The sequence below is a fragment of the Pelecanus crispus genome, chromosome 5 (genome assembly GCF_030463565.1).
Source record: "Pelecanus crispus isolate bPelCri1 chromosome 5, bPelCri1.pri, whole genome shotgun sequence".
Taxonomy (NCBI): Eukaryota; Metazoa; Chordata; class Aves; order Pelecaniformes; family Pelecanidae; genus Pelecanus; species Pelecanus crispus.
The window spans coordinates 20069619-20096830 of record NC_134647.1 but is presented as its reverse complement, the minus strand read 5'-3'; the positions used below and the strand labels follow the sequence as shown (position 1 = coordinate 20096830).

Sequence of the window (27212 nt, the reverse complement as noted above, 5' to 3'; positions counted from 1 at the left end):
TAATCACAATAGAGGCCAACATCCTTCCTAGAAGAGGTCCTATATATTCCTAATCAGTATGAGAACACTGCAGATGGTTAACTTGATTAGATTTGTGCTCTCTGAATATTAATAAGATTATTTAGGAACAGTACTACACTCATTTTCCAGCACAATACCCATATGAGAATTTTCTACATGTAAAGATCTATATTTAGCATCTGTCTATGCCTCCTATGGACACATAAAGGAAGGGAAGGTCATGGAAAATTCTGTGGCCCTCTGCGAAAGCAAGGATTTGCAGTAAAATTAAAGGGAAAGCTAACAGCCATATTCATGCCAAACAGCCCACATACGTAGTTCCCCACAAAATCCCTTCAGAAGTTCCACAAATGTTATCCTACTGACACCAAAGATGTGGTCCACAGACTTCTGGGCACCACCAAGGAACACTGTCAAGAAGTACTGGCAGAGAAGAACAGAGTTAAGGTTCTAAGAAGAAAAATGAAGCAAGGCTTGCTGGGAAATGTCTTAATGAAACTAAGCAAGTCATCTCTCATTTAGGTGCTCGGGGAAGCAAACATGCAAAAAAAAAGTTATTTTCCAATATTAATTTTGTCAGCAAATATGCAGTCTGAACAGTCTTTTCGCACTAATTTTGCGGAAACAAAATAATCCAACATTGAATATTCCAAGTCTCAAAATCAACTGTTCATTGATAGTTAAAATATGTAAAGGTGTTATTGCTCCAAAAGTAATCTCATTCCTTGTTTTAATCTTTTTATAAGGGGAATTTTATCAGTTTCTTGAGGATTCAAACAGAATATGAAGTTTGAAAGTTTCTTAAAATGGTGAGCTAAAATATGAATAATCCCAGTAATTCTTAATTCATATATATGATATGTTTACTTTGATTTTTTCCGTTGATATTCATTCTGACCTATATTTCATAAACCCAAATGAAAACATTTGGCTCTCAGAAATGACAAATGCTGTAGTAATACTAGCAGTCTAAGCATTAAAATTATGGTTTTATTTAAGCTTTATATCCAAAATCTGTTCCTGAGCTTGCCACAGCTTTGAAATCGTTCCTCAGTACACCAGCAACCAATACCTACACATAATTTTTAAAAACCTCATGAAAACACTCACCTTGCTGTCTCCCTCCACTCTGCATCCTCTCCTTCACGCCAACAAATTTCATCAAGCTCAGTAAAGAGATCATGAGGAATGTGTTCCTCGTCATCATCTTCTGTTCCAAGAATAAACTGCACCCTTTGTGATGGGGTATCTGGGGAAAGATAAAAATACCAAGTCCAGAACACCAATTTTTTTGCCCTGAGCAAGCAAGTATCTAAAATTTCATGAGATTACCCAGACTTTTTCATCCATATCATTTACTGCCACACAGAAAATGTGATTATAGTTATGTTGTAAGAACATTTATACACAAACACCTTCAGATTGAGACTTCTTTATTTACTGTAGTTGTCTAGTCTGCTAATTAAACAAATTCATCTAAAGATAGAATGTGATGTACAGAAGTAGTGACTATTGGAAGCTGGAATAGTATCTCACAGAAAAAAGGCAGCACAGAAAGTAGCATAGATAGAGCTGATACAAGTCTTTCACTCCAGTGTTACAAAAACCACTTTGCCACATCCTAAGTCTAAATCTACAGATCTAGCTCAGGTCACAAAGTTGGTGTACTAAATGTGATTCTTTGTTTTACCTAGCAGGAGAAAGCAAGAAAAAGAAACCTCTCTAATGTCAATATACAACTGGGAACTTTGAAAAGAATACGTCACTATCTACACCAACCATCCTCTGCCCCTTTGTAAACTGTTTCTACATGGTTAGGCTGTTCAGATGAGCAAGTTGTTTACCTGTCCCAACTTCCCCATTTTATTCCTCTGGCCTCTGCCTTCCCTTTACAGTCCTATTACCAGTTATTTTGCTTCATAACCTTTCAGTGCAGACCACTAAATACATTTTGGAGACATACTATTCTTTTTTCATATCACTCAGAAAATTTCCAGAACTCACAGAACACCTTAACGTACATGTATATTCAGTGTTCATAGCTCCTATGTTTTAAGTCTTTTAAAGAAAAAAAAAAAAATCCTATTTGCTTATTTAAATGCAAATCTCAAATGAACAAACTCTGGACAAAACCCAGTCTCTCTAGAAATACACAGTTATGTTTTCTACTAATGTATTTTAGATTTCTGAGAGGAACCAAAAGTCCTTTGTGAGAGCTGATAGGGGCCAGGCTGGCAGTCAACCGAAAAATTGATTATCCAGCAGAACAGCTCAGCGATTCTTTGAAGATCGTCTAAATGAAGTTCTGTTCTACAACCATATTTATAAGACAGGCTACAGTATTTTCCATCTAGGAGTGAAGAGCATCACTGCATAGGAACCTCAAGCTCTCTGAATTTTGGAAAAACTGAGATGATAGCGCTCACTGAATGCTAGTTAAAGAGCAAATACAGCACTGACCAAAAATAATTAAATGGGCCACTGATACAAGAGATTAAATTCAGCAGTAAAGATACTTTTTTGGTAGTAGTTAACTTGCTATAGCAATGAAACACAAATGATACATGACAGTTTTCACTTGAGGTCTATTTGCTTAAACAGAGTGTAAAGATATAGTATGGTCCAGCCTACTTACTCCTTCACAAAGCAAGGAAATGAAACCCAAGAAGTTTGGGAGAGGAGGGAGACAGAGAAGGGCTCAGGTACTACCAAGCTCTAGTGAATGGAACTGCAGGGGGACAGCTAAGGTGACAGAAATTACTTTTGGTGAATCATTGAAGAACAACAACAACCTCCTCCACTTTACCCTTTCTTTTATTACTCTTCCCCCTCACTGTTCAGTCCTCTTTTTTTCTTTTAAGACTATTTCAACCTCTGTTCTAGACCCCCTTCCAGCCTCTCTCTACCTACTTTTTTTTTTTAATTCTTTATGTTCCTCATATCCACATGTTGGTACGTTCTAGAGAAGGATAAAGTAAACACAAGCATGAAGATTTAATCTGAGACTAGAAAGTACATTCTGGTCAAGAAGTGTGCAACTTGTTAAGAATATTTCCCAGAAGGGCAAAATTCAGCAAGATATGAACTTGCAAAGAACAAGCGCATATGACTAGTGACCGAACATGGGAAACAAGCTACTTTGGTAGAGAGATGGACTGCAGTGAGAATCTGAGAATAAGCACTGCCAAGAATATCTGGTATTCTTGATAAAATCAGCACTAGAACTGACTTACAGCAACAGCTACTGTTAAGTAATAAACAAGTAGTGTTGTACAGCAGAGCTGCAGTTTTATGACAGTTATGATACTCATGCAAATGCGCGCTTTCAGCATGGGAAGGAAAGCAGAGGATCAGCAATCCCTTGAAGTCAGGTGAGTAGTAACAAGGAAACACCTTACTGCTGTGATTTGCTCTTACTGGGTCTTCTGTGTAATATACAGCTACTTGACTGACAACAGTGAAGAATCTGTATAAATGACAAAACATGCACTAAATTCCCTTCTTCCTTGTTAACACACCAGTAAAACTAGCTGCTAGATTCTGGCTCTTTTTTGCTGCGGTAATTTGTATTGGTGCCTGAAACCTGCAAGCCACACCTTGATTTTCAGACACAAAGCTGGAAACTGGAAAAAAAAAATTACTATTTGCCTCATAGTACAGTAATTTTATTTCAAGGACAAAAACCTTAAGAGAATTAAACAATAGGAACACAGTAAAATTAGAAAAAAAAAAATCAGATCTGTTGGTTCTACTTATAAAAGTGAGTTAAAAGCATTACTCATGTGAGCAATGCCAGATGGATTTGGCTCTTATTCACAGGAGTAATAAATACCAAATATGTCATTAATGTGTTATATGGAAAATGAGTAATATGTGATTCAAAAACAGCATGAAAGAATACTTCAATTGCTGACTGTCAAACTGTGATAACTTAATCCTCAGTGTAGAAGCATAATATTTGCAAACTAGAACACTCAAATTTTTTTGAAGTCTAGGAAAACAGGAATTGGTCTGAATATTATTTGTGTCTATCCCTACTTCAAGGAGTACAGCCAGTGTAAAAAAAAATCCTTCATATTATTATCCATATTATTATTGCTATTTCTAAGAAGTAATGGAAGGAATCTAGATTAAGCTAAAAAATTAAACGAATGGGACCAGTTTGTTACATTAGTATTTCTATCACTGCAGTTGTTTGATATCAGAGCACAGAGATATTAGAAGCAATGTGAATTTAAAGTTCCACAATAAGCAGCTGATGATTCTCCCAAGTAAATGGCTCATCACCAGCTCAGGAAATCCTCCAGGACCAGCTGGGACTGGGCAGAAAGTCTGGTACATGACAGGAGCAGGAGTACCATCAACCCGTGCTCGGCTAATGAGCCATCTCAGGAGAAGTCGAATCAGCCTTCTGTTTGCTGTGGCTCCACCAGCCCATGGAAGCCTTCTGTCAGACTCGGTGTTATACCTGGGTTTCCCTGGGCTTGTGCTTACATCATCTGTGCAGCACTCACACAGACATCCAAACTACCTCTGATATCTCAAATTCATTGCATGCATGGAAAACCTGACCATTCCAGGTTTAAAAATCTGTATAACTCCTCTGCACCGTTAAAAGGGTAAAAATTAAGACCTGGTGGATATACTGTTTTTGAAAGCACAAATTCACACTAGGATTCAGAGCTGCAGAAAGGAAGTGACCCTGCAGCAACCTGAGATACTGCTCACTACTCTGACTCTTTGTAAAGTCATTAACATCCCTAAAACAAAAGCAAGATATGGGCATAGACATGGCAAAACAGCAGAACTGAAAGCCAGAACTGCTAATAACCTAATTCCCAGAGAGCAACAAAAAAAGCTGCTCCCTGGAACAGTGCTGAATGGAGGCAGGGGGGAACGGTGGCCTACATCACCATCCCACCTTACAAAACACATGTAGGAAAGAACCGTAACTGGCATTTCCCCCATTTAAAACATCCCCAAGCGCAACCACAATTCTGGGTCAGGACTGCTCCCTCTTGCCTAAGGGAAGAAGGTGAAATCAAGACTTGGGCTGGGATAAGAAAGCAGGATCGTTCTCAGCCCCTCCACATAAATTCAGCCCAGCAAACAACCTGCTCCACTGCATCGCAGCTCCTTCTCAGTGCGTGCTAGGATTTCTCCTGAGACAAACCACCCTGCCATCAGGCAGAACCGCACGCAATCTGCCCAAGCCATACCACAAGCAGAAACACAGCCTTGGGTACGTATAAAATGTACTTGTCCTCTGCTCTTGATAAATTCTAGAAAGGGTGTAAAAATGTATTTTAACACTCTATTAGCTCAATTGTCAGAACAGGTTTCTGTATTTCTAAGCCTGTTGAGAACCTGCGTTTGAGGGTAGTATTAGTAGGCTAATACTTCTTATTGGGATCAGTAGATATAGGGGCAAAAAATTACTTTTTCTGCATTAGAAAACAGGCTAAACATTAAAATAAAATTTACATTGCAGAAGTTCACATAAGATAGTAAGCATCATAGACAAGTTTTAATCCATGCCTCATGCTCTTGTACATTCACATTAAAGTAATATTAAATATACAAACTTTTTTTTTTTGATTGCTCACTGCACAGGACAGGCTGCAGGCAGGGAGTGAACTTGTGAAACACAGTTGACATCTGTAACAACTCCTTTCAAACAAAGGGGAAATGGTGGGAAAAATTCAAAGGATCACAGAAAAGAAAGGATCTTTTCACACACAGACAAACATCCATCATCCTCCTACTCGTGCTCACCAAGGAAGTGGTGAACGGGGGCTCTCCTCCCATCTCTTTCCTGTGCACATTGGACTTTGCCCTTCAGCTCAGCCATCAGTAAAGGCAGGGATCATAAATCACTTTTTTTTTTTTTTAATTAGAAAACATAGTAAAAATTAAAACAAAATTTACATGACTAAAGTGCACATGAAATAGTAAACAGCCATACAGCATATTTCTGAAAATCTCTTCACAGACCTTAGAAACCATATGTTAAGTTGGGAGAAAGTATTCCCTTGCTTGCTCCTCTGGCACTTTATCCCTATACGTATAATCTTGTTTTCAGGAAGCGCTCTCTGCATTTTCTTCACATGAATTGTTTCCATCACCTCAGGGCTATGAAGAATAATCTTATCTTTTGGATCTGACAATATGGACAATTCCCAAGCTTCAATTATCTTCTTTTTGCTAGACTCTTAAAACTGCAGTTATGATACATTATTTTAATCCAGATTTGCTGCAATCTGTTCCACAGCTGCCCAGAGATTCAAATTTCCAAGTTCATCCTTCAGCAGACAAAGCCTGTAGTTAAGGGTAGGAGAATTTTCTTAACAGCCGTACTCTTTACAAATAATTAAATTTTCCCCATTAATACCACTTAAAGGTTTGAGGTTAGCTACCAAATATAGTCAGCTGAGTCCTTTCATTATACTTTCTTCAAGCCCCTCTAGTAACCAAGAGAAGTCCCCCTTTGCAATTCACTTTTTAGCTTGCATTACCGTCAGAGAGCCTTTCTTGAACCATGTGTACAGTCCTCCATTAGGCTCACCTCCAGGGCTGCTCAGCTTCCCTTGCCACATCCAGTATCATGAATTACAAATTTAAGCATCTTTAAAACTAGGGATTATTAAAGCCAGATTTCTTAAAAGAACAAACCAAACGTTATAGAATCATAGAATGGTTTGGGTTGGAAGGGACCTTAAAGATCATCAAGTTCCAACCCCGCTGCCATGGGCAGGGACACCTTCCACTAGACCAGGTTGCTCAAAGTCCCATCTAACCTGGCCTTGAACACTTGAAGGGATGGGGCATCCACAACTTCTCTGGGCAACCTGTTCCAGTGCCTCACCACCCTCATAGTGAAGAACTTCTTCTTGTATCTAATCTAAACCTACCCTCTTTCAATTTAAAGCCATTACCCCTGGTCCTATCACTTCACACCTTTGTAAAAAGGCCCTCTCCAGCTTTCTTGTAGGCCCCCTTCAGGTACTGGAAGGCTGCTATAAGGTCTCCCCGGAGCTTTCTCTTCTCCAGGTTGAACAACCCCAACTCTCTCAGCCTGTCTTCATAGGAGAGGTTCTCCAGTCCTCTCATCATCTTCACAGCCCTCATCTGGACTCGCTCCAACAGGTCCATGTCCTTCTTATGTTGCAGGCCCCAGAGCTGAACGCAGACTCCAGGTGGTGTCTCACGAGAGCAGAGTAGAGGGGGAGATTCACCTCCCTTGACCTGCTGGCCACGCTTCTTTTGATGCAGCCCAGGATACGGCTGGCTTTCTGGGCTGCAAGCACACATTGCCAGGTCATATTGAGCATCAACCCGCACCCTCAAGTCCTTCTCCTCAGGGCTGCTCTCAATGCATTCTCCGCCCAGCCTGTATTTGTGCTTGGGATTGCCCCGACCCATGTACAGAACCTTGCACTTGGCCTTGTTCAACTTCATGAGGTTTGCATGGGCCCACCTCTCAAGCCTGTCAAGGTCGCTCTGGATGGCATCCCTCCCCTCTAGTGTGTTGACCGCACCACACAGCTTAGTGCCGCTGGCAAACTTGCCAAGGGTGCACTCAATCCCACCATCCATGTTGCTGACAAACACGTTAAACAGCACCGGACCCAATACCAACCCCTGAGGAACGCCACTCATCGCTGGCTTGCACAAGCCCCAGCAGTGTCTAGTCCTAGAAGACACCACAGGAGGCTGAAATCAAACCCCAGTCCTCACAGCTGTGTTCACTTCACCCTCACAAAACCTGTCCTTAAGGACAGGTTAAAAAAAGACACCCTGCTGAGAGCTAAAGTCTTCCTGTTCCACCCCATTTTAAAACAGAAGCAAAAATATCTTTAAGTGCAAGTACAAGAAAGCTGTTTCACACGTTACAGGCAAAAAACAGACATCAAAAAAACATTGAAAATTCCCACTAAAAACCACATGCATACCAAGCAAGTGCAACCCTACCAGCCAAAGGGAAATCTGCACCAGACTTTCAGTGCCACCACGACCTGCAGCACTGACGGAGCAGTTGCAGCCAGCTTGTGGCCCTGCAGCCCACCGGGGCTGGCACCCATTGACCTCCCAACAAACAGACCCAAGATGCTGCTCTAGACTAGAAACAGCTTTTTTGCCAAACTAGTTTTAATTTGCATCAATCCCCTAATTTAATTCACAGAGCAGCCACAACACTTGCCCCACAAGGAAAGCTGTGGAGGAGGGGAGTTGGCATGAAACTGGGGCCTTAATTACAACAGCAGCATTTCAGCTGAGATGGTAAACCTCTTCAATAAAGCAAATAGCATTACTGCATTTTTACTAGAGTGGATAATTTCACTGGATTTCTCCTTTTCTTCCAAAAAATTATGAGGCAAGATGGTGGAAATCTAGATCTTGAAATCACTTAGCTTACAATTTTTACTACCCAAAAAAGCCTCTCCATGAGCAAGCCATGTAATCTACAAATTACGCAATTCAAAGGCACATCATTATGGCAAAATGGAAACATCTTGTACAACCTCATCTCATCAAGAGGCAACAGACAGACAGCGAGAATCAGGTGTGGGGAAAACAGACATAAAGCTTGAGTAACTGATCTGTGCCCCCAAATGACAGGACTCTACTCCTTTTTATTCCACTAACTACATATTCTACATATTATTTGTCTACACGCTCTGAATCTGCACACTGAGAAAACTTGGGTTATTTTTGAAAAGGGACAGTAGGAGATAAAAAAAAGCTTATGAGCTGCCATCAGAATATTCTAAAAAATTTATTCTCTGCAGAAACGTTCCCTCAGAAAGTAGCTGGTACAGCTTTCCCAGAGAGGATTCAAACAGATTACAAGGAATCTTCCAGCCGTGGGCATTACATTGAATACCTGTGTTTTCTAGCCATGTTGATACAAAGAAAACTGTTTAAGAAATTGTCTTCCATTGGACAGGAACCAGGTGGCACCTGTCCACCTCGAGTGGGGCCTGCACATCCCCACAGCACAATGTGCACCACGCAGCTCCCTGAAGCAATGATAGCAGAGCAAGATCTGCACCTAATGGTACTTCACAGATGAAGTTATAAATTATACAGTTATAATTTATGACAAAAAATACTGCTTCGTCCCATGCTTGGTTAACTGAGTAGTCTGGAGGACTTCATGTCTGAATATTTCAGGTCTTTACTTGTTCCAGCATCTCTATTGTTCAGTTGTTGCATCTTCGGCTTTCATTATACCTCCTTTCATACTTCACTGCTTCAAAACACTGCTAATTTATTCTCTTGTATCATAAAAATCCTAATGTATTTTTCTGACTTACTTCAAAGCACTGTTTTCTATCAGCTGGTCTCACAGTGCTTTTCTCTGTCTTTCTTCTTGCACCTGCTCATTGAAATGTTTTTTCTTTCCCCTCTTCCCCCCCAGTTCCCAAGAATACAGCCTCCTACTATTCAGCAGAAATGCATTAAAAGGGGTATATGGTGAGAGGGAGCTAAGCATTTCTGTGTGTTCAGTTAAAGCAGAATGATTCATAAATTAAGGGACTATTTTGGATCTGCTCTCTTAGGTAGCACAGTCCCTCATATTAAGTTACACATCAAGAGTAGGAAGTGCATTTGTCTTCCTTGTAACTTCCTTCAGCCTCTGGGTACTGCTATAACCTTGTTGTTCATGGGGAAGGAGATCTAAGAAGCGTTACTGACGTTTAGTGGATTCAGATCTAGTGCAGGAAGTATCTGTTACTCCCTCTGTAAATAAAGCATAGAAAAACTATGCTTATACTCTCTCTAAATGCAATGCTTCTCCCCAGGCAGCACAACAACCTTTCTGAAACTCCTGTAAGGAAAATCCATAGTAAAAACGAGGATGTGAACACAGACTACAGTTAATCCCTGTATAATTTTGTCTGCCTGCTCTGACTATGCTTAACCCCTCCATCACTGTATACTTTTTAGATTTGCCTTCATAAGGCAAATCCCTTTCACTGTTGTCTATGGGATGCCACATTTCTGCCTGGATGGACAGATGTCAAAGCTCAGTCAAATTCTGGTTCTCTGGCCAAACTTCCAGAAGCCAGCTAGCCAAGGGGAAAAATCTTCAAATTTTACTAGTTAGACATTATTTCAGGGTGGAAAAATTGGATATTTCCAGATTTTTCTGAATGTTTGGTAGTTCTGTCTTTGGCTCCTTTTGAATCATTATCACCCAAGCATTCTGAAGAGTATCTTCAGCATTTTGGATCCAGAGAAGACTTGCATGTTTCTGGGCTATATCTTGTCTGTCCTAGGCTTTATAAAAGTAGTAATTTATGTGACATGACCTACACACTGTTTCATTGGTAGTTATAATACCATTACAAGTGAAAACGTGACTTACAACAAAGTGCAGTCCTGCATTTATTTCAAACAAGTACGCCTGTAGACAAGTGCTGTGAACACCAACTTACAAATGCACTTCAAAACTATCTTTCTCATATTACTGCTGTTCCACTCTTGGAGGTCTCTTGAACATAGGCTGATTTTCACTTATCACAGAATTGTACTGAACAGTACATTTTATTGTATGCACAATGGTCAAAGACTATTAAGGACAGATTCAGCCAGTTAATTTCTTTTTTTTACTTTCGACATTAGGAAGGACACAAGCCTAGGTCTTCAGAAGTTGAAAGAACAGAGCTAAGTTCTCAGCCAAAATATGTCACATACTGGCACGTAAATAAAACCAGATGACTCAACAGAAGACACTGCTTCGTAGTTTAAGATATCTCACTTCTTGGCTAATGTAACTTTCAATTGTTTCTTTTTAATCTGACATTATATGTATATATGCATATTCTTTTTGAAAACTATTTTAATAATTTATGAACTTTGTTGTTTTCCAAGGAACCGGTTTCAATATAGTATTGGGTCTTTGTACATTTGAAATACATTCCAGACAGAACCACCACAGCCAATTTTTTTCTTCAGTGTTCAAAACATAACTCCTATCTACTAAGTTTGAAAAAGTCTTGACTTTGTTTCATTCGTTGTGGAAGATTTGAGTTTTTCAAGCTCTTTACAATATACTTAACCATCAGCACTTACAATCTACTTGCTCCAAAGCTTTCTACATACATAATACAAACTTCAGATTAAAAGAAAGTCTTATAATTACTATTCTGTAACCTAAAATTACATTGGGACATTTCCCTAATGATTTAAAAACATTCTTCCGTTGCACACTGACAAACTGTTTTCTGTACATGCTTCCATTATGTTTTCAACACTTACTATAGCCTTGGACTTTTCAGCACATGCTCTTCTTATTTTTGAACAGCAAATAGTATTCTCATGTGTTTTGAGACAAAGCTTGATTAATTTATTCACTACTATCTTTTTCTGTTCTCTGTAATGTTTTTTAATTTAAAATTTTGAGTATTTTAGGAGTTTTGCATCAGGTTTGTTTATTGAAAGGTATTTTTTCCTGTTTGCTCTCAAGTCCTCAGTTAGCAGACTCGTCTCACAATGGCACATTACAGTGTCATGTCAGGAAAAAGGTAAACACAACCTGGCTTGCAGTTCATACCTGATAAAACACTGCAGCTTCAGAAACATCAACATTATTACAAAACTAATTGTAAAGAACCACAGCTCCTCTATGTTACGTTTTAGGGGCAAATACTCTAGAGCCTTCACTGAGGGCAGCTGGTGCCATAAAGCACTTACTCCCTTCTCAGTGGTGGTGGCAGTCTACCTTTATGAGAACACTCATGGACAGTCTCCTACAGTGGTAGAAATTACTGAAATTTCTCATGTATTGACTGCCACTGGCTGCTGCCCTTCATCAGAGGAACAAATCTTGGCTCTTCAGCAGAGACCAGACAGGGTCTGGTAGGTCCTCCAAAACCCTGCTGCTAATCGTGTCCAAGCCATAACAGGATAGAGCATGCATAATCATACTGACATTTATTACTAAAAGATCTGTGCAAAAATAAAATCTATCTTACCAAAAGGAGGAGACTCTCTCCCATCTTCTAATCCTGAATCTCGCTCTCTGTCTCTCTTTCTGTGTTTATGTCCACGGTGCCTATGGCGTCGGTGACTTTTTCTTCCACCAAGTGGCACATGAACTCCGATGAACAACGTTCGATGGCCTATAGGTAAAAAAAGTTACCTTTTAAAAAGGGGCTGTGGCAACATAACAACAGTATTAGTAGCCATAATAGCATTAATGGTATAAAAAATATTATAACTGTGTAACTGTATAAAATACTGGTTATTCTAATGTTAACAGTCATAACATTATTGATTACAATAATGATGATGTAGCATCACAGATACAGGACAAAATCCCAGTACTAAAGTCCTTATAATGCAGTGCTGGATTTTTTTTTTCCCCCGCTTCAAATTTGCATCTCTGTATGTGAACTTTCACTAAAGCCAGACAGGTGTTCTGTAAAACGTCTTCCAAAACAGTAACATGAACAGACACATGGATGTCTTTGCATTGAACATTTGGTAAAGTTGCTGTTTGCTTTGTGCGTACAGGAACTTTACAAAACTCATTGCCATTTATGAGCCAAAACTTGACAGAATTCTTGTGGGAAATTCACTGAAGGGAAAAGGCGAAAAAAAGAAAGAAAAAAAAAGACGACATACAACTTTATGTGCTCATATCATAAACACATTGCTGGTAACTTAGGGTGCTTCCATTTCTTCTATGTTATTTTTTAAAATACATAAGAAGGTACACATTGCCATGCCTGCCACCATCTTCAAGCCTTTGAGCCTAAGGAATTTTATGTTGCTGATCAAGACCAAAAGATTTAGCGCTCTCAGCTATGTGGGCTAACAGGATCAGAGCACAGTAAAGCATTTAGAAGGGGGAGAGCACAGGGGAAATTTGCAGAAAATACCACAAAACAGAACAAATGGGAAAGGAATCATGACTCACTACAGGCAGGTCTCCTACATTTACTCAGCAGAAAGACACAATCCAGATTACTCATCTCAAATAACATTTATTTTCTCCTTGAAATGAGCATAACACAGCTAGTGGATAATTGCTGCTTTGCTATAATCATTCAGCAGTGTCAATCATCTGAAAAAGGTCAAGAACATTAAACTAAGGTAGCACGTGATCTCTAATCCCATGGAGACTCCAGCGGGGGCAGAAAACACAGCAAGGCAGCATTTGTCACAATACATCAAAGAAATTCAAGGCTGACAGGAATTCTCTGCAGAGGCAGAGCTAAAAAAGCTGGAGAAGAGGCTCTGGACACCACACTAGTTACTTCCTCAACTTCGATTCATGTAGAGGATACTAGAAAGCAGAGGCATTGATTTTTGGGAGACTATTCTTGTAGAGTCAGGAGATTTTTCTGAAGCAAAGGCCACAAGCTGAAAATTATTTTATTTATTTTTCAGATACCTCTTTCTTCTTGCTTATTACATTTAACCCAAGAAACAATTTAAAGAGAACTGCTGCCTTTGGCGTATTTCAAATGTATTGCAATGAGTGGTGCACGAAACAAGGAAAAATGTATTCCATAAAAAGAATTCATTAAAAAGATACTGAAGGACAGCAGTAACATAGTTCTCAACACCTCCTTGTCCCCTTCCTTGAGTAGAAAAAAAAACCAAAGCAACATTTTGAAAGGAATGGGGTTACCCTTCCCAAGACTTTAATAATTTCCAGAGGTGCAAATAGATTGCTTTTTTAATTTAGTAATTTAATACATTCCTGCTGCTTTGTGATAGAAGCAGGCATGCTTATCCTAGTTTTGTGCCACTTCAATGCTCACGTTGTACCTGCATCAGGAAACACAGATTCAGGTTCACACTTCAATTAATTGCCAGGGCTGAATCCAGGACTTGAGTCCAGGCTGTTCTTTACTCAATAAACTGCGACACAGTCCCTAAAATGCCACAACATTCATGTGTGTCTGAATACAACAATTTTCCCTACACAGATAGAATCAGTTCACACTGAAAAGAAAACAGGAACCTGGAAACTGAAATGGATAACCAGGAAAAAGCAAAATGGATTTTATTCCTTCTGTGTGAAACTACTGAGGCCGACAGAGTGCTACCAAGGCATAATTTCAATAAACATAGAGAGGAATCTAGGTCCCTGTAACAAGGTTCAGGCAAGTAAGAGGAAAAAAAAGAAACTGACAGGGGAAAAGGAATAGTTTTCTACAGAAAAATGATAGACCAAAAAGCAAAAGTAAAAAATCTGAATAAAGAGTTAAGAAGTTCAGGTTTACTAAAAGAGCACAACTGCGGAGCAAAAAAGGACTAGCTGGGAACAAAAGAAAAAATAATGAATTCTAAACTGCTGGCAAAATTACAGTGAATGATAGAAGCGGGGGGGGGAAGAGAAAAGATAAAAGAAATCCAATGAGTACAATGACCTTACTTCAAATAACCTTTTGATGGTAAAGATTATAAATTAGTGCCCAGAACGTAAGGTACTTTTTCCTGTACAAGTTGACTGAGACATTACCAAAGAAGAGTTTCCAGAGAGCTCTGTAAACTTCCCAGGCCCAGAACGCCAACCACGAGGCTCCCCTGCAGTCTCCAGGACAGAGCAGGGCAGAAACACCACACCTTCTCTGACAGACAATTTCTTGCTGCCTTACTCTGCAGAGGAGTATCCACACCTGTTCCAATGAAGTTCTTCAACAGGCTTTCCCCCCACACACAAAGGCTTACATTAATTGAACATGAGAATAATTTGAAGATGAGAATAAACAAGAGCTCTGCTTAGTATAAAACTTCTAACAGAAATACCAAATGAACCTTGAAGCCACAATTCTAAAACAAGTATTTTTCCAAAACACATTTCTCCAAAAATTCTGCATTTCAAGAGGATCTAAAGAGGATTTGTTTTTATTCCCATTGCCATAAGCAAGTCCCAAGAATCAGCTAGACTCTGTCATTTTCCTTTTGTGCACAAAAGCAGTTATTAGAAGATTTCTGAGCATAACATGAATACGGGTTGCAGATAGCTCCTGAACATCACTGTTATCAATGGTAAAATTCCAAGTGACACCAACAGAAGCACATTCCCTCCCCAAAAATGCAAACAATTACAGACATTTTTATACCTTCAGCACCTATATTTACTATAAGATCTCAGTTAAACTGACTAAATTTTCCAAAGAACGAACATCTGTAATTTCAATTTGGCTGAAGTCAATTGCAGGACATCCGATAGGGTTCAGATCTGTTCCTTATAGTTTATAACCATTTGTATAAGGACGTTTCTTTCATTTACCTTTAAGAGCTTTTTTGAGTGTTTTATTATTTACTTCATCAGGACGCCATCTAAAAATGCCTGAATATTGCTTAAATACTGTAAAATAATTCTGCTCTGCTGTATGTTTGCACAGCGCCTCGCTCATCATAATTTCCTCATTCTTTTGGCAAGGCTACAAACGCACCAAAGCACGGGAAATAGTAACAATTGTAAGTTACATCAGGGTACATACTGACAACATCAGGTACAACCTAACAACCATTCTCACGCAGAATTTACACACGGTTTTAAGAGGTGAGCCTAATAAACAATGGATTTATAACTCTTTAAAGCCAAGTTTTTAAAAATACCATGCTGGGCATCACTTTCGGAGAGTTTTATCACCTGCACTGTGCACCATGTGTTTCTCATCACCTGAGAAAGGACTAAAGGTGTTAGTCAAAAATCTACAAATGGATTAGTGTTTTACATTTTGTTCCATGTTTATAAAACAGTTTTTTTCAACTACATTTTTCCAATGGTTGTGTTTTCTTGCAAAAAATGTTAACAGCTGAAGTGGTCAATTACAGTTGATTTTATAATTATTATATTTAGTCAGTTAGTTTGGTTTGCTTCTCCTCTGTTCCAAGGAACCGTCCTGTAACATGAAAAATCATACTTAAATAATTTCTTTATTCTGTACCTCTCAGCCAAGGGCCATGGTGGATATGTTGTAAGATATTTTGTGCATGCATGCACAGATAGCCACATGTAATCGGGTCCATGAAACATACACAGATAAAATGCACTCAGGTACACAGGTGCAGGTTTGTGGTTCTGGACACACTTAAGAGTTTGGCCTATTGTCCTTTCTCAGAAAAAAATGTACATCTAATAGATCAAAAAGGATTTCTTCTGCTAATTCTTACTTCAAAATAAATGAACGAATTTCTATGTTGAGCAAGGTTTATTCCTCTCCATTGTTTATGTTATGTTTAATTTATGTTATAATTTTTAAAATCGGAATTAATTTAGGTATCAGTGAGCCATAGGATTTATCTGGTCTTCCTGAGCTTTTCAACTAACCTTACATTAACGTCAATAGACTTTTATCACGGAAAGACTATGATTTTCTTCCTGGGAAAAAAAAAAAAAAAGCTGAACTAAAATGTTGATTTATTCCAGATGTGCCGCTAGGAAAGCTAAACACAAGCATATGCATAAATATTTTGAGTATTAGGATTTAGGAGTGAATAATTTTTAAAAACTGAACCTCTGAGAAAATACATTAATGTACAAAGATTATTTACAATCTGAAAGCTTATTAAAGAAATGCAACACACCAGATTGATCTGCTCTACAATGTCACCTTTATACAATGCTGCAAGTCCACTGTTAAACTGTATAAATATTGTTTTTTTTAAAAAATACTATTATTCATCAAATTGCACATAGCTGGGGAACAAAACCCGGAATATAAAGTTAGTTCAAATCTACGCATTTATAGCATAAGAGGCTTTGGCCCCTTGTGGTTTACCTTCGAAGCATTAAAACACTCCTTAAGTAAAAAAATTGTAGGGATTAAAGAAATAATGACCCTTGTTATAAAGTGTTGTTTTTAATTTTTACAGGATTACATTAATAAATCCAAATTAAAAGATTTAAAAGGGATCCTGTTAATTGTATTTAATTTTCAGACAGATGAAATAACATATAAGCATATGTAAAAATTAGGACTTCCCCTAAACTTTTGAAGAAAGTGTGTACACAGTGCTGTAAACATCTCCACTTTGTGGAGGTATGAATCCTTTGCCCTAGAAAAGACAGATAGGAAATATACATTATTAATATGAATACATCTTGCCAGCTTGTCCTAGCTACCTATCTTATTCATTAAATAAATGGAAAGTAAAAGAAATGCAGTGGGATTTCTAAAGCTTTGAAAACCTATATCCCATCATAATTTATGGTGCTTGATGACTTAACTTAGGAACTTCTGGAAATACCATTACAATTGTCTGAATGGCTGTGACATTGCAAGGGAAAATGGAGACGGAGAGAAAGGAATTGTAAATGTTTTCCTTAATTTAGAGAAACGAAGATCTTTTTAATGCAATGCTAGGAGTACAGACATTTTTGCCCCAGCGCCTCCCATTCTCCTTCCAAACACAATTTTAACACAGAAAACACACCCCCGTTTGGTAGGAAGAACACACTTATGAAGCACGTTCACCTCCCCGCTTCCCCATCAGTAGAGGCTCCGCAGGCCTCCACGTTACACCAGGCACGTCGGACCCACGCGGGTACTTCAAGAGCTCCTCAGTGAACCAGCCAAGTTGGTGCCTATTGTGTAAATAAATGGGTGCTCGTGGTACGTCTGCCTCTGCCGCCTTGCACCCGGAATGATCTGAATCTGCCTTAGGCACCTGCTGAGACCAAGGCAGATCCCTGCTTATGGGCATGATGGACAGGGGCAGATAAGCAAACAGATGGGTCTTCAAACATCTCAGAAAGAGCAAAGGCAGGCTTCTGTGACCTACTAAGGAAACACACTGCAAAGTCAACATGCCTTGAGAGAGAATATTTTGCCAGTGGTTCAAGCCAAATCTCAAATGACTGCTGACCTCAGCAGGACTGGAGGGGTTTCTCCCTCCTCTGGAAAGCACTCAGGGCCTTCAAACCTCTTTTATGTATTGCCAGCTACAGCTGAACCAAATGCAATTTTCCATCCTCTCAAAAATGAACAGTGAGGTAGAGACAGAAAACCAGCAGTCCATGTAGAGTTAAAAAAAATTGCCTTTCTCCTTACAGGAGAAAAAGTGATTATTGTGACTTGTGTAGGAGTAGAGAGTACATGACTCATGATTCATTACTGTAGTGCAGCAGGGAGGCAGAGCTAAAGAGAAAGCAGAAAGGACAAAAGCAATGCTTCGTAAAACAAGAGTTTACATTGCTGCTTCTGGTTATGGTTTGCTCAAGAGACATTTTTCACCTTTTTGCCATGCTATAACTTGAAGGAACTGACAAGAAAGCCTTCATAAATTTTTTTAGATCATACATGTAACATATTCTAGGGTAAAGTACAACAGAAATTATATGGGAAAAAAAAAATTAAAAAAATATCCCTGGCCCAAGAAAGCATTAAGGACATACTGAATATGGAAGATAAGCGCATCTCACTGAAGTCATTAAAGTTAAGGACTTTTTAAAGAGCCCCGATCAGTCGCTGCCCTCCCAACACATCTCGCCTTTTAACAAAACATTGTTCCAGGTTGTGGTTGGGCTAAAATGTCTTTTTAACTGCACTTATGTTCATTCCCTATTTCCCCATGTTGATCCAGAGGAGTCCAGAGGTGTTGCTTGCACAGTCCTATCCTATCACAAGATCAGGTCTCAGACCTTGCCAGACAACAGAAAAAACAAAAAAAAGGTCACCAGACACAGAATGTAAAAGGACCCTCTCAGACACACACACACTTTCCACTGATGGAAAGTGAAGCTGTGGTTATCAAAGGGAAGAATTTGACCTACATTTCTAAATTAGCAACAAGCAAAAAAAAAAAAAAAAAAAAGCCACCACCTCAGTACTAGCACAACTGTATGTTAAAAATGGAACGTTTCTGTCTTCTGATGATGCAATTTTGCAGCTTTCACCAATAATGGCAAGTTGGTTTATGCTAATTTCATTTATCAGAATTTCACAACATGAAATATTTGGAAATATCAGTCCCCACAAATATTGAAAAGGTTTCTTGTCAGTGAAACACAGATCAAAGTCAAACTTCAAAACCCAAAGCTTATGATCAACAAAAGACTGTGGTGTTCAGCCAACACTATGTGATAACTTGTTTGCTTTCATTATTTCATTATTCTTCATGTGAACTTTCAAAGAGATCTTGTGAAAATGTCCTGCAGAGTTATTCATGAATCTTCAAGGCAAACCACCTTCCCACAAACATGGGAACACCTGGGAAGGGACAAGAGACCCAGGCAAAGGGACCAAACCAGGTGATTACCAAGACAAGACTGCAAGCACAGAAAAGTAAGTGAGTTCTCAAGGAATATTGAGAGACATAGGAAAAAGGAGATAAGAGATAAGATAGATAAGAGGCACTACAGAAAGATGTGCCTTAGAAATGACAAATTGAACAAGCTAGAGCATGTAATACCTGGTAGATAATGAAATAATTCTGTGCTTGTAAAGCCAAAATGGTTCTTTTTAAGAGACCTTTTGTAGAGACCTACAGCTATACAACCACATCCAACATTACAGGCATAGACTAACCTGAATCTCTCTCCAACTCTTTACTTCCACAACTTATATTCTACCCCTCTAAGTCTACCCCTCTAATGAACATTGCCATAAGGAGCATGAGGTAGGTCAGAGTGAACATCAGGACGAACGGGGCACCCAAGGGAAGCAGAGGCAAGGAAGCTTGGAGCAGGGGATCTGTACTGATGGGGTAGCAAATTATTTGCAACAGGCTGTAGCATCCTGGTAGCCAAAGGGAGAGGAGACCTTGGTCAATGTTCCTGTCTGGCCAAGCAGAATTAGTAGCAGACTTGCTTCTACAGGGAGGCAAGGCTGAATCAAGGCCAGCAGGTTAATAAGATTTATGTTTTTTCAGTCCTACGAGCAGCTACACCCTATTAATTTTCAGGTAAATAATGTCAGTGGCAGACAGGTCCACTAATATGTTATTTCTATAAAAAATGGCCAGTCTCTGAGAATAAAAGTCTATTTCATTATCTGGAGCCACTCAGATTTTTACTAAACAATATATGGAGATTAGAGTTCAATCACAATGAGTTTTTCATATATTAACCCTAACTGTATTTAATCAGAATTTCATTAAAATAATTTTTAAATTACTGTCACAAGCTGGAACAAATCTAAAAAGAAACAACAACTAAAATAACTATTTTTAAAAGAGAATAATTAAATACTCTGCGGTTTCTCTTTTTTTAGTTAGCAGGACGTCTACTATGAAAATTAATCTTCATGCAGGTTCTTAAATACAAAACATCTCTACAAGCACACTAACATTTCAAATTAATTTTTGGTTTATTAACTTTAAATCCTCAGCTTCCGTATCATATTCAGGGTTGTACTACTGATGTTTCCTAATTTAGCTTGAAGTCTTTTGCGACTTTCAGTAATCAGTCCATATAATCTAAATTCTGTGAAAAGCATCAGAATACATATTCTGACGTACAGTGATTTATATACTGGATACAGTGTTTTATGCGTCCCGAGACACATGAAAAGCGGCAGACTTGATTTCCCCATGAGACAAATTTTTCCCACACTTAGGCAGATAAAATACACGAAATATAAAAAGCTTAAGCAAAATCTTGACTTCTCTGAATCAAGGCTCATTTTGCAATTTCCTCCAACAGGGCCAGAATTCATCCCTGATTCATGCCTGGACCTCCACCTAACAATCCTATTCTCCAGCCAACTCCCTATTGAAGCTGCTTCCCAAACCAGGCCACAGTAATACTCACAGCAGTTCTGAAATCCTGCCACAAAAATCCAGGATATGGCAGCTAACCACCTCTAGCAAGGACAGCCATGGAACAGTCATTTTCACCCTCAGCTGATATGGTGGGCATAAGCAGAAGACCTTAGTAAGAGTGTGCTTAGTGCCAATCCTTTTGCATATCTATATAGTCCAAAGGTCTCAGCATGTGATCTGAGAGAATCCGAGATCTCCAGGCACGCACAGATCAATCCAAATATTTTTAATTCATGACAGGAAAAGTAGGTATATCCATTTTGTCAGAAAACTGTTACTGCTGAACATGGATTGAAGCAACAGCAGACAGCCAGAGACAACAACAGGGAGTAAGCTGAGTGCAACTGTTTGTTGATGTACACATCTGTTTATGAAAACTTGCCTATCTGCTCCCAGTACAGGTACATGTACAACCTGTCCTTTTGCAATTAAGTACTTTAGTATCCAGAATCAGTGCCCAATTCTCATTTAGGAATTCCACCACTAATAAAAATAAAAGCATATTTATTTCAGTAGGAATTTTGTCTGTACGCACATTGAAAAATAACATGCAAAATATGTGATTATAACCAGGGGAGATAGGCTTCTTGTTTTGATTTTAGAAATTATTTCTCTGTCCCTTCATTAATGCAACAGTCAGACAATGACCTGTTTGGTTATTAGTGACTGATCTTGACCTTACAACTCAGGAAAAACAATTTCATTGAAAAATCATTCATGCCGAAAATCTGAATGCCAAAGCTCTGCAAACAATCCACCTCTGAAGCACTACAAAGCTTAAGTAAAAAGATACAATTTGAAGTGCACACTGCAAGTATCATTACTGGCACTAAGATGAGCACCACATCTCTTCTGTTCCCCTAAGTACTGCAGTTGCTGTCCTATCTCCCCAATTTTTTACCATACTGCTCAGGGAAAGAAAACACTGATCTAGAGAGAGTGAGGCAAAATTCTGGTCTTGTGGCTGTTCTTCCAGGCAGCATTAATCACTATGATATTTTCATGCTTTCAGCAAGATATGTACTTGCAATATATTTGCACAATGGCTGCCCCAAAATATGCAAATACAAGTATTTGTTGGGCCAAGAAATTTCAGATGGAAATTTTAGTACACATTTAAATCAGTATTTCTGACATTTGAATGCTGACAGTCTAAAATTAAAAAATAGCAAAATACTTACAATTTTAAGATTCAATCAGAAGAAACTGCATACTGACTTCCAGATTTAAACAACCTTTAGCTCTTCATATGAATTGCAGTTTTTGAAATGTTGCTGATACGGTGCTATTGAAATTTAAACCCTGTCAAAACTAGTCTTTGCTAGAATATTCAGTAACTAGCTATTTACATTTTTAAAACATAAACCTAATTAAATGTCTGTCAAAGAGCTAATTACATAATACATATTAATTAATTATAGGATTTTTACTAAGCTATGCAATTAGTGCCTGATTATATAATTCCATATTTTATAGTTGTTATGTCATTAAGAAAAAGGTACGTTTTCAGCAAAACACAACACAATGTACATTGGATAAGATAGTGACATTTGAGTCATATCCGCTGTTTCCAGATGGAAAAGTGCCTAGATGTGCTGCAAAACAAGTGGACATGCTATTAACAGCACCTGGATATTAAAATTTACAATCTCTTCAAATCTTTTTATGTCACTTGGTATTTCTAGATGCAGTGACTGTATATTTAAAGACACACTGACCTGCGAGTGGACATGAAATTTATCTGAGAAAGACAATTGCATTATGAAGGAGTCTACACTGAATAATTGTTTTCTTAGAACATTATGAAACAGTGTGATTTTAAAGAAAAGCACATTCATTGGCTAACTACAGAATTTTTTAGTGTTCTAAACAAATTAATGGAAAGATTGGGAGGGGTGTCACTGTCATGTTCTGATTTCTATTCATAACATCCTAGGAGCAGATTTTTTGAAAGAATATTTTCACTGGCATTTCACAGGAGCAACTTTACACATATAGGATGGTGGGGAAAAATAGTAATTAAATACAGTTTTTAAATTATATACTTGTTCAAATTTTGAGATGAGGCTTTAGGTTCCATGTAATCACATGTGGAACAGCATAGTAATTCTGATTGCCTTAACACTTCAGTCTACCCATGTGACTAAGCTTAAAGATGTCATTCTCCAGAAAGTTGTCTGTTTTTAAAATGCTACCTTACCATCATCAGTAAAATGACTCAGCAAAAGGACTTTTTTTGGGGTAGGCTCACCCCACAAAAAACTCTGTGAATCAGTATCATGGAGAAGGGAAGGCAAGGAGCCCCCATTCTTCTATCAGGTGTTTCTCTAAGGACACCAGATACAATGGTTTCACTTTGTCCAAGGGACTGAAGACTACAGAAGACTAAGTGCAAGATTCAAAAAAGGGCGTTGGGTGCCTAAGTCCAAAATTGTCATTGCCAGCCTGATCCACTGGCAGCCATTTACCCCTGGAGACACCAAAACCCTAAATGCCACCCTGGAAACATCGTACCTGAGACCTACCCTTGCATGTGCTCAGACATGCCCCAGACAGAGCAGATTGCTACCTACCTCATACATGCTACACTGTTTGACATTTTACATCCTTCTGTGAGAGACTACCTCATACAGGCTAATGCAGCCAGGCCCCTTTAAAAACGCAGTTACGTATGCTTTTTGAGACACTGCTGAGTGGAACGGTAACAGGGAGTTGCTGTGTATCATGTTGACATTCACACGAAATCACCAATACAGCCATTATGCAGCAGAGAATGCAAAATTCATACAGCCACAGAGAAATGGAAAAAAAAATATGATGCAGGGTAGGCATTTAGAAAGCTCACATTCATGCACAGATGGAGATACCTCTCTAGACCTGAGGCAGGTAACTTTTCAGATGTAGGATGTTGAAATACACCCCAGATCTCAGTATTTCTTTTTGGCTAGTTCCTGTGGCTCCGTATGACAAAGACAAGAACCTTCCATGTCCCACCACAAGAAGCTATCAATTAAAATCAGCAAGTTCCTCTCTCAGGGTTGGGATATCATAGGTGCAACAGAAATTCAGTTTCATCCAATAATTATGACTTGGGGGGTCGCACACCTCAATACAAGACTGTAAGTACAGTAGTAACCAGAATAAGTTTGGGATCCACTAAACAAACTGAAATGCAACTCTTTCAGAGACTATCTGAATTATTAGGCCAATATCATAAAACAGCTCTCACAATTTCTCTCCTTCTACATGGTGCTGTTAGGTGGTTTCTGCAGTATATATTATCAAGTATCTGTCCAATCTGTGACACTCAGAATGTTTTTGTCCAGCTGAAGATGTGGCTAGGCAACTATATGAGGATTATAAAGCAAGTGTAGAAACTATTTAAGTACTAAATCATCACTCCTGCTTGCATTTACATATTTGGAAACTTAAAGGTAGAAAGACTTATCTGAAGTCATACATGCACGTTTACAGGACTTGATTATAGACCACTGAAAACTAGCAAACTCCTTCCACCATCACCTGTATCTGATCACTGCTGTGAGAAATAAGCAATATTTCTCTTTTTAAAATAAATTATGAGATTCTACTCTCTTGTTCACTTTTGCATCCCTGCTCAAATCAGTAAGTTTACACATTGGAATTGTATTTCAGTACTTTCACAAGAAAGAGACAATATAATGCACAGAAAAATAATCTCTAACCTTCTAGATCTTCCTTTTCAAAATGTGTTTTGAGAATGGAGCGAGTTCCACCTCTATCCACAACAGCCTCTTCATCATTTCTCTGCAAAACAGAAAAAAGGACAGGTAAGCTGCTTCTCATTTGGAAACTACTGGCAAGATTGTATAGCACTATGAAACAAAGATGCTTTTAATATTTATGTATTTACTCTTCCTACTCAGGAACAGAAAAGTTTTTAAGAATTTAATTTTCCTTATTAAAATATATTTCTTATGCAACAGGTATGATTACAGCTAACTTTGGCATGAAGTAGTTCTCCTGTTAAAACCTGCAAGATCATGAGTAAACACTGGTTATTGGGAACTAAGAAAAACATGAGTCAACAGGACAATGAAAGACATGAGAGACGAAATGTCTGCCTGAGACAGCTTTATTCTTGTACTCTTGAAGAAAGGGACTGCACATGTATTTTTGTCCTTAGGCCAGGATCCTGAGCTACATGCAGAATTCCCAAATTATTAGCACTAACACTCCTTATACTTTGGCAAAGCTAGAGAATTATACTCAGTGACAATATGATAAGAAAGAAAATTTTAATACCATGAAAACAACTGGCTTCACTTACTGGTGAACTACAAAGCTTTTGCTTTTCTTTACAAACAGCAAGCTGTGATTAAAATAAAGGCAGATAGCACACACTAATAGCAGAAAACAGAAAAGCTGTTCTTCCTCAGGAACATATATTTCATGTTTAATTTTATACTGTAGTCATACATGCATTTTAACTGTATTCTCTACTGCACTGTAAATGTAATGTGTGATGAATTAGTGTACTGTGCTCAGGCTAAAAAAACTACAGAAATTAGTGATTTTGGTCATTTCTGACATGAAAAAAAAAAAGAAAAAAAAATCACATTTCCCTAAGTAGAGAAATCTTTCGGGAGTTCAGCAACAGAGCACTTGATGCTGTGCTAAAACAAATACTGGCTTCTCTTATGAGTTTGACATCACAATTGTAAAAAAAAAAACAGTTGCTAAATACAGCCTATATTTCACAACATGATTTAGAGTGGTTTCCAGTAAATGATGATGAAGAAAAAAGGATGAATTATACAAAAACATCAATTAATATATCATGAATATATATTTACTTGTCATTAGTGGAAGGGTTTTAGTAAGTGATATTAGAACTAGAACTGCTTGATTTCAATATATAAAATCAGTATCTTAATGGAAGTCTGAAGCAAGGGGATTTGAATACCAGTATTACATGCTAAATATAGATCTATATATAGAATACAGTAGAATATAACACGAAATTAAACTATGTGAGCACGTCTCCTTAAAGAGCAGATGCCCCAGGCAAAAAGGTTCACATCTAGAGCTGGATGTCGTGCATTCTGGATATAAGTTTTTGTTTCAGGCTCCTCTCTTTTTTAAAAATAGCTGCCATGCTGTAGCTATCTTATATAGAAAAATCCTAGGAATGTGTCAGCACCAAGCATCTGGGCTGCTAAAGAGAGAGAGACTGAGAGTGTTACAGTATCTTTATTAGAGCTTTCCCACAGATAATAGTATGTAACTAAAATCTGACAATGAGTAAAGGCCTTCTATTGAAACTGTTTTGTCTTTCAATCATTTAGAATTAGCTAATAATCTATTAAGATGTACCAGGTCAGTATAATTTCGCACAAACCATTTGATCATCTTAGGTAAAATGAATCCATTATTTTAAGCCATTAGACATAACTGGGTGTGTTTGTCATGCTGGCGAGATTCCATGTCTCTGGGTGAACGGTTAGGCAGGATGCCAAAGGCCAAGTATTACAGCCACATCAGAAGTAGTGCTATTCTAGCATAAGAGATAGCCATCAGTATTTTACTGATCCTGAAAAGGCCTTATGGAAGCAGTATTAGAGGAAATTCTACAATGGGGAAAACATTAAATTGCTGGACAGTTTAAAGCCTTTACAGATCATCTAAGTAAACGAAACACAAATTAATTCATTAATATTTATCAAAATATGCTCATACACTTTGACTTCTCCTTTCCCATGTGTTCAATTTTCAGATTCTGGCAATCTTTTTCTTCCCTGCCTCCTCTTCCTGTATTGTCACAGCAAGTCTCAGCCTTGCCTCATTCTCAGAAGTGGGTTTATTCCATTAATTTTACAGGGAAAAACAGCTTAATTGGGAGTATTGTGTTGTTGCCAACTCACTTAAACTCTGAGCAAAGTCCAATTAAACAGGCCTTGCACTGTATACTCTCACTTCCCAGGGAGTGGTATGAAAGCCACCTTGCACTTAACCAGTACAAGAGTCACACTGCATTTAGTCTAGAATTAATTTCTGTGATTCCTGTACTACTTTGGACAAAGGGAGAAGGGAGGGAAGGGCTCGCTAGTAGTTTAGTGCAATCAGGTCTTAATCTCATTTGGAGGTAAGTGCTACGGTGATACAAATAAAAATAGTGGCAGATCTGCTCCACTTTCCCATGATGACTAGAGACTAGAAACTTCATTTCAGTTGGTAATGCTCTGCTTTTTATTAGCATGTCAGGAAAACAATGAAATTATTAAGTGTTGCAATAAATGCGAGTTTGAAACTGAAAGTATAAGCAAGACTAACCATAAGACAGTCATGGAAGATAGACTTCATGTTCTGGATGACTTTTAACGTACCAAGCAGCCACCAACCTCCACACTAACATCCTCAAAGCTGTGAATCCACTGCAGTTTTGCCCTCAGTTTCAGCAGGATCAGAATAAGGCA

The 27212-nt window shown here is 38.4% G+C and overlaps 1 protein-coding gene across 2 annotated transcripts in view; it reads right to left on the bottom strand.

The window, feature by feature from the left end:
* SLC4A10 (solute carrier family 4 member 10) overlaps positions 1-27212 on the bottom strand; it is a 125868-nt gene that overhangs the window by 75389 nt on the left and 23267 nt on the right. For both annotated transcript variants that reach the window (XM_075710130.1, XM_075710131.1), the window contains exons 2-4: positions 24462-24543; positions 12003-12149; positions 1132-1270 (exon numbers count right to left, since the gene is read on the bottom strand). In XM_075710130.1, the coding sequence (XP_075566245.1) occupies positions 1132-1270; positions 12003-12149; positions 24462-24543 (368 nt within the window). The remainder of the gene's footprint in view (positions 1-1131; positions 1271-12002; positions 12150-24461; positions 24544-27212) is intronic.